At 30.9% G+C, this 8,845-nt stretch overlaps 1 protein-coding gene across 1 annotated transcript; it reads right to left on the bottom strand.

Moving 5' to 3' along the window:
- Positions 1-1,694: 1,694 nt before the first annotated feature.
- Positions 1,695-7,696, bottom strand: LOC143619296 (protein TPX2-like). The gene is made up of 16 exons (XM_077091257.1): positions 7,231-7,696; positions 5,531-5,674; positions 5,049-5,280; positions 4,841-4,925; positions 4,640-4,690; positions 4,465-4,562; positions 4,284-4,359; positions 4,150-4,212; positions 3,455-3,541; positions 3,300-3,358; positions 3,148-3,226; positions 2,983-3,048; positions 2,848-2,910; positions 2,690-2,749; positions 2,486-2,613; positions 1,695-1,905 (listed from the first exon to the last, which is right to left on the bottom strand). The coding sequence occupies exons 1-16, from the start codon at positions 7,430-7,432 to the stop codon at positions 1,887-1,889; spliced, it is 1,512 nt and encodes a 503-aa protein (XP_076947372.1). The 5' UTR covers positions 7,433-7,696; the 3' UTR covers positions 1,695-1,886.
- Positions 7,697-8,845: the final 1,149 nt, after the last annotated feature.

Raw genomic sequence — 8,845 nt, 5'->3', positions numbered from 1 at the left:
CAATCTCGCAAGTTGTTTCCTATAGTTTCCTCTTCCTAGCTTAACCATAATTAGACCGATGACACAAATTAGATAGCCTAAACTAACAATTATACTTGAAAGACACGAAATCAATCAAGCATAATAGCAAGAGGGACAAACAAGCAATTATATCTTATATTCATAATACATATACATCAAAGATCATGAGTGAGCATAAACTCTCAATATCATTCAAGCCAATCAAAAAATCAAACCGAAAAATAGTCGAAATCAGATAATAATCAACCAAAACCTAGGTTGCTTAAAAGTTAGCTACTCATAATCAAGAACATGAGACATGTTACATATATTACGATTCATTAAAATAGAAAAAAAAATAGTTCATCTACTAGCATGCTAACTTAAATTAACTCACCAAGTCCAAAAATTAACTGAATTAATTAGATTTTAGGCAAAAGTGTATTATATTTTATTGGGTTATGAATTCAAATTGGGCCATTGCCATCATCGGCTTTGAACTGTTATCCAGTTGGACAATACCTTTTAGTTTTATAAATGATGGGGTCATTGTTCATTGGGTTTCAATTTTATTGAAAAAATTTCTTTATTTAGATATTTAGTTAAAGATATTATAAAAAAGTTATTTACTAAAGTTTTAATAGGTAGCAGGCTCAAAACAAATTTTGTGATACTTTTTAATTGCCTAAAAGGATTGTGTTTGTTTTTAAAAAAATGTGAAATACAATCTAGACAAAACGCCAAGTTTTCGTAATCCATAAAACCTAATCAGTGAGTCAGTGACCACACGAAGTTTTCTTAAACGGAATCCTACGTCAAAATAAGCTTTTCAAATTTGCCTAATAAATTTTATTTATAAACATTGATAAATGAGGTTATATAGTACTATAGTAGTCAATATTTTTTATGATTAGTACTGTAGTAACCAATTGTATTTAATAGTCAATATTCAAGTTTTTTTTAAACAACGTGAAACCACACCCAATACCTAAGTGAGCATTTTAGAGACAGGGGACATCAACCGTCCACACTCTGTTCATATTGATTTTAACTCACCAGACCTGCCTATTCATGAATACCTTCAAATAGGAATCCCACCACCGTAATCAGATTTCATGAATACATCAACCACTCAAATCAGATTTCAAACTTAAAACCTCAATCTCAAATCTTAACCATCACCCATACACCATTAAGCAAAAAGACCAATTGCAAAGTTGAAGTCGATTCAAAAACTAGCAAGGTTGAATGAGTATTTAACTTTAATTACATTATTTGGCCCTCTATTTATTCACGTAACTTAATTTATTATCAAAGTTTTTACATCAAACCTTTTGGGTTCCATTGAAACATCACCTAAACTTCTGTTTTAAAACTTTTCATAAATAAACTGAATATGTAATAATAATGTACAAATCGTTTTTTTTTTTTTGTAACATTATCAGTAGGACAAAAAAGTACAATAATAATAAAAACTTTAAGCATGTGAGTTTTTGTCTCTTATGCTTCAGACACTCGATGTACTTCCTAGAGGACCTTTTACCATTTAGTACTATTTAAACGCAATCTTCATCGTTTTGAATTTTTATAAAAACTTGTAAATTTTAGAAGCAAGCAATGAAGCAATACAGCCATGCACCACCACGGGTCCACGACAAACTAGCATCAACTTCCTCTATCAAATATGGGCTAATCATTGTAATAAAGGTAAAAAACCACTTATGAGGAACTGTACAACTTGCCTTCTCACGCGTTTTATTAACACGTTAAAGGTCGTATGGTGTATTATGGTCGGTAACAAGATTTGCAAGATCCAGAACTGGCCGACATTGATGCCAATGTGCTAAATTTCTTCTTTTAGTCTTCCATTAAGCGAGTTGTAGACTTTAACGGGTTCCCAAGTTTCTGTTTCGATAACAACGAGAAGTCAAAAATGTATAAAATATATATAGAAGGAAATCATTGAAATGCAATTTTATTAAATATTATTTTAAAAAATCATTTGGTTATACAACCTACAAGTACAAGGCTACAAGTATAAATCATGTGTGGGTATATTTCCAACGCCTATGAAAGTAAACCTTTGAAAAAAAACAAAAAACAAAAAGAAAATCATATGAACAAATTACTTTAATGATTTTTATGTACATGACGTACACATTATTTGTTCATAAGAAGTTAAAGTTTTAAAAGATACGAACCCCTAAGAAAAATAAAACAGTTATGTTTGTTCTTTTTGTTCTCGCGTGTAATTAAAACAGAGTGTTATCCATATATTTTCATTTTTAGTTTTGAATGTTAAATATTTCATAAGAATTTAATAAATGGTGTTATAACACAAACATTTTAAAGCCTGAATGGTAAAACCCAAAAAGAAAAAGAAAAACGAAACCAAACCGTATTCAAAGACCAAGAATTCGGTTTTGGTTCGGTTTGAGCCCCCAAAATCGACCCATGTACACCCTTAAGCATTAATTGTGTTTACCTGCTAATTATTGATAAGGGAGGGCCTTCATTAATCGTCTTGCCTAAGTTAGCTTGTTTTGATCCCAGTTTTGGTATGGTTACCGCACTTTGTTGTTGAAACGAGCATACTCGGTTTTCTTTTGAGCCCTTGTGCCAACATAACATGTAAGTCGGTAAAAGTTTAAAAAAATATCTTAAAGTTAGGAGAGGAACTAGGAATAACCTTTGTGAACATAGACGGAGGCCTAGTGGACCGAGAACCCGGTTCTGATGCCAATGAGAGCTACAATTTTGTAACGTTGAACAGTTTTCAATTCACAATCAAACAAGACTTATGTACAGCCAAAAGATTATAACAAGCTTGTTAATTCATAAACATACCTTGTTAAAGAGATCAACTGGTGGAGCATGGTGAGCTCGTTTTTCGGTTTGGAAATTAAATGCCTGTTGAGAAAATTTGTAAAATATACAAATTTAATAATTTATGACTTTATTGAAATTAAACATTTAAACTACCATTGCAACTGTAGTCTCCCTCTTGCTACTTCTAAAAACTCCAAGATCACCTTTACTTGAAAATATCTACATTTACAAAAGTATGCAACTTAATTATAACTTTATTTGTATTGCAAATTAATTAAGCTTTTATTTCGGACTGATATATTAATTGATATCAAATACCTTCTTGTTAAGGGGTAGGGCTTTAAATCTGTGAATTGTTTCACAATCCTCTTGTTTCATAACACCATAAACATGTGATCTGAGAGACACACACACTGTTAAATCATACATATAATATCTAAATAAAATCAAAAGTAAAATTACAAGAATACCCTTTGGGTTCTCTACTGCTACTTTCGGTTCCAAATGCAAGACTAGGCTTCTGTGGTGCCTGCAAAATATACATTTTTTAGATCACATTATCTCTTAATATTAATGAAAAAAAAAACTCAAAAACAGGTATGTTAACTGTCTTTGATTATATAACCTTTAAATTGCTGTGGCATGATGAAGTTGATGTTACTGCAGAAGCAGTGTTTTGCACAGCCCTCTCTGATGTCTTCAAGTGAAACTCCTGATAACAAGTATCAATATGATTAAGCTTGTAAACCAATCGAACGAACACGAATGAAGCATTTTAGTGTTTGCTCATAGCTTTAACAGAACAAAAAGTTAAACATGAATCGATAAATGAAGAGTGTCGGTGTTTGTTCGTTTAACTTAATTTGTTCATCAACAGCATAAACGAACAATTCACGAACGCAGACAAACGAACACAACTAAGCTAACACCAAATAAATGTAAACGTGAACAACAATGTGTTTGGCCTAAAAATTTTATTAAAACTAGAATTAATTCTAACGGGCCTAAAAAAGTTAAATATATATTGTAGCGAATGTAAATGAATGAAATTAAACAAACATAAATGAGTGCAAAGTTGCAAACACATGAACATAAGCGAATTTAAATGAATGAGATTCACAAACATAAATGTACAAACGATACATGCGTTCACGTTCGTTTGTTTAAATAAATGAACAGAAACGTTTGTTCATGTTCGTGCATTTATTAAATAAACGAACTTCCCACTGAACGTTCAGTTCGTTTACAGGCCTAAATATGATCCATCGTGTAAAATTTAGATCTTTCCATTTTATATATGATTATTATGCAACGACTTACTTGGATCTCTGGTAATTGACGAGTGGTTCTTTTTTTGTTTACCAATGAAGGTGCCTCAAAAATCTGCACGTAACCAAGATATATAAAGAACTAATATAAAAACCCGCAAAAAAATAAACTCCAAAAATACAAACTTTTCGGTTGAGTGGACGAGCTCGAAATCCGGGAGCTCTTGATGTCACGTGCTCATTTTCATTATCATCTTTTTGCCTGATACCAAAACAATCAAAACTTTAAAAGAACACTTCAAATAAATCATATGAATATTCCAATTTGCAAAACAAAAGAATAGAATGAGCAATATGTGGAATTAACCTTGTTCTGTGTGCCCGTTGAGCTGTTGCAAGATCGGGAGGTCTTGGAACCGTGATTCTTAACCGCCCGTGACCTAAATTACCATCTATAATGCCTTCCTAGAAATCATCAAAAAGAAATTTAAATAAAGACTCGTTCAGAAAAATAAGTGAACCACTCAGTTTAGACAACTGACCCTTTTTGGTGCCTTGTGGATAAAATTAGTTTGTTGCTTCTTGTCAGTTACCTGCTAAACCGATATTGCAGAAATGGTTAATCACATTGATTAACATGTTGCAGAAATGATTAGTTACATTTATTAACAAATGTTTTAGATATGCTATGCACAGTTATAAAAAGAAAACCGTTATCCAGAAGAACACAAACTATTTCTAACCTTAAACAAGTGGCCCCCCTCGAGCTTTTGTCTTTTTGCAGCTTGACTTTCGACACCCGAAGAATTGTTCCCAAATTTTTGAACTCTAACACACAGTAAAAAGAGGGTTAGATGTAATATTTACTCATTCAAACAATCATATTACTTATGGGTGTGTAACGGTACTAGATCATGCATCAACAAAAATAAAAAATTTAGCAGTATGTACCTGAAATGGTCAACTAAGCGCTCCTGATTTTGTTTAGCCAGTTGACTTGCTGTTGGTTTCATCAAAGTTGATGTCCTCGGAAAAGATGGTTTCCAACTTGATTTTGCTTTAGATTTACAACTGTCAATTCTTGTATTATTTTTCGGTATAGAGCTAGTACGTTGCTTCTGACATGCTTGCTTATAATAACTATTCAAGTCCAAAGGAACTCCCTCATTCACAACATCAGCATCTGTGAAATATGTATCAGCAGATAGTATAGTAATTGACATCTTATATTTTATACTAATTGTGTATGTAGAATTAGAGGGTGCTTGGGATTGCTTATTTTACCCTCCTTGTGACTTGTAACTTTTATAAAAAGTCAAAAGGTGTTTGGCAAAATTGAATGTTGTGAGGGGAATAAGTCATAAGTTACACTTTTTATAAGGAGGTTGAAATAAGGAATCCCAAACACAACTTAGTTAGAAGTCTAGCTATACCTGTGTTGCTCAAAGCCACTGTAGAATCATCCGGTGCTCGATTCGAGGCGGTATCCGACTGATTTGCATTATCAAAACCTTTGGATAATGCAGAATCATTGGCGTTTTCACCTTTTTCTCTTGAAAGCAACCTCACTGCAAACGCTGAAATCAAAATATATGCACAAATTAGCAAGGATTGCGGTCACGCTGACATAAACTTTTCACAACAAATAATAGTTTTATTGATAAGCTATCATACAAAAAATTATGGATAATAAAACATTATTCAACGACAAACAAGTTAAATTACTAGCAGAATGCATGCAATGTAAAAAGGCACATGAAAACCATATAATCATCATATAACCACAATTGGGGAGATCTCAAAATTGCATTGGGACAGTAACATCTCAGGAATAATGGGTTACCAGGACCACTTGATATGTGGAATAGCGTTTTTATTTTCTGCAATCAAAAATGGACCACAACTACAAGACAATATCAACATGAACCAGAGCCTGAACCAAAGCCATAATTTACACCACACCAAATCCATGTAATACTTTTCAACCATTATTATTTATGACAATTAGGGTACTAAGTACCAACACCATTGCACAGCAGAACAATGGATGTATTTGGACTTTTAAGGTCAACCCTAGGCTTTCAAAAACAAAATTGTTACCACATTTAACCTAACCTGGACTATTAATTTGACCTAGCAACCAGTATTTTTCATGAAATTTTTCACATGCCAGCCTAGAAATCTAGAAATCTCTGATTAACCTCAAAAGTCAAACATTAGGGCACATATACACACGAAAGTCGAAACTACAATATTTTCAATAAACTACGATCGAGAGCATATCCGTTAAAAACCTAGAAAAACTCCCCAGCCATCAAAAATCAGAAGCATAAATTAGCAATGCAACAGGCAAATACTAACATTTATCAACAAAAAAAAAATCAGCTACACTACTAAAATAACTACTCAGTCATAAAAAGTTAATAAACAAAATCTGAAGCATAATTAGCAATATCACCAGCAAATGATAACATTAAATCATTTATCAGTAAAAAAAGGAAAAATCAGCTAAAATCCTAAAATAACTACTCAGTCATAAAAAATCAGAAGCATAATTAGCAAATATCACAGGCAGAAAATCATCTAAAAACCTAAAATATATACTTAATCATAAGCTTAAATTAGCAATGTAACCAGCAAATACTAACATTTATCAGCAAAAAAATCAGCTAAAATCCTAAAATAACTACTCAATCATAAAATTAAAAAAAAACAAAAAAAAACAAAAAAGATACATTTATCAGCAAAAAATCATCTAAAACCCTAAAATAACTAGTCAATCACAAGCTTAAATTAGCAATGTCACCAGCAAATACTAACATTTATCAGCAAAAAAAATCAGCTACAATTCTAAAATAACTACTCAATTAAAGCATTAAAAAAAGATCCATATATCAGCAAAAAAATTATCTAAAAACCTAAAATAACTAGTCAATCACAAGCTTAAATTAGCAATGTCACCAGCAAATACCAACACTTAACAGCAAAAATATCATCTAAAAACCTAAAATAACTAGCAATCACACCTGCAAATGTATATATATGTATTAACAATCATCAGTAAAAATAAATATCATCCAAAACCTAAATTACATAAACAACTACTCAATTAAATCAGATTTCAACAGCTTACGCGAAGGCGGATAGCTTCCAACCGACTCAAACCACATTTCAGCTTGCCGAGCTTCATCGATCGACTCCGTTCTCGTAAAATCGAAAAACCTCGCCGCTTCAAACTCGTAATCGATGTCAATCTCCACCGCCGTGAACGTGAACTCCACCGCCGTATCGCCACCGCTGCTATTATCATCCTCCAGTTCCATCTCCACCTCCATTTCAAATATTTTCAATAGAAAACTTGTGATTTTGCTTCAGGTTTTGTACAGAATGTGAGTGTTTTGGGGACTGTGTTGTTGGTGCAGAGAAGACAGCAATGTACACATAGATTGAGTGTTTGTAGGTGTAGTAGTAGGCCTATACATACATACTTGTGTATCTATAGGTTTAGACTTTTGTTAAGACACTGTAGCAACAGACAAGAGAATGGTATTAAACGAGATTTAGAATTTGAATCAATGGTAAAGTTAGATAACGTTATGTTTTGTAAAGGACGAATATGCCCTTGTTATTATTTTTTTTAAATGAATTATTATTGAGAAGTGTGTCTTTGAGAGATGTGAACAATGAGGTTTTTAAAAATTTGTGAAATAAATAAATGGAACATTGGATCGTTGTTTTATTTTTTTTATATATTTTTAGAAAAATATTTGAGTTTTATATGAAATGTTTTGACTTGGCTTAGTTTTGACCGTGAGAATATTATGATATCGTGGATCTTAGTTTTTGAATTTTGAATACGTAATTGATTGAATATTAATATCTTGTTGATAGCGTATTAATGCATATATTCTATAATTAGAAAAGAATTCAAGTTTCACGTTATCTATTCACATTATTTTTTTCTTCTAACAAGTTTTAAATTAGTTAAACTAGTAAATAATTTATCTTAAAGAGTTTTCATTTGAATAATCACTAGTTTCGTCTAGCGTCAAAGTGATACTTCTTTTAATCAAATAGTTATAAGTTCTGATCTCACTTAAGACATAGAGTAAGAGTAAAATAGGTAGAGAGGAAAAATCATTGGCTATTCGAAAAATAAAAAGGAGCTTTCAAGTTTTTCATATATATAATTCAAACCATTTTTACTTTTTCTTTGTTTTGTTCATCATCTTGTTTTAATTATTATTTTAAAAATTATATTTATTATATATATATAGGGGATGTTTTAAGAAAGAAATAATATTATTGCAAGAAATGTGAGAAATGAATATGAACCACTAGTTTTGTTTTAAGTTTTAAATACTTAAAGCTAAATAAAGAAAATATTAATTATTCTCTTTCTTCAATTAATATAACTAATAAACCATAATATTTATCTATTTAATTAATATAACTAATTAAATTATTATAATTATAAAATTTTAAGAACTCATTTATTTTTATAACTTACTTTTTGTTTCTTAAATTTTTATCCTATACAAGTATAATTTATTCATATATTAAAATTTCTTTATATCCAAAACTAATTTCTTCCAACTCAATATATTAATATCCATCAACACATACTTACATTATGATGAATAATACCAAAAAACTATTTTACATGTATTTGCATTAAATATCAACAAAAAACATACAACCTACACAAAAACGTATAATCTACACTTGTTCTAAGAATAAGACAGCAT

This window comes from Bidens hawaiensis, unplaced genomic scaffold (genome assembly GCF_021521415.1).
Source record: "Bidens hawaiensis isolate Kalapana, Puna unplaced genomic scaffold, B.hawaiensis_p1.1 tig00002423_1, whole genome shotgun sequence".
Taxonomy (NCBI): domain Eukaryota; kingdom Viridiplantae; phylum Streptophyta; class Magnoliopsida; order Asterales; family Asteraceae; genus Bidens; species Bidens hawaiensis.
This window is presented reverse-complemented; position numbering and strand designations above follow the sequence as displayed.

Bases quoted from the DNA above. Each gene is read 5' to 3' on its own strand.
- LOC143619296 (XM_077091257.1), bottom strand. From the start codon at position 7,432: ATGGAGGTGGAGATGGAACTGGAGGATGATAATAGCAGCGGTGGCGAT. The intron at 4,563-4,639 runs GTCAGTTGTCTA...GATGATTTCTAG, and splicing joins TCCACAAGGCACCAAAAAGG to GAAGGCATTATAGATGGTAA. The intron at 3,542-4,149 runs GTAAGTCGTTGC...ACTTGTTATCAG, and splicing joins GTCAATTACCAGAGATCCAA to GAGTTTCACTTGAAGACATC.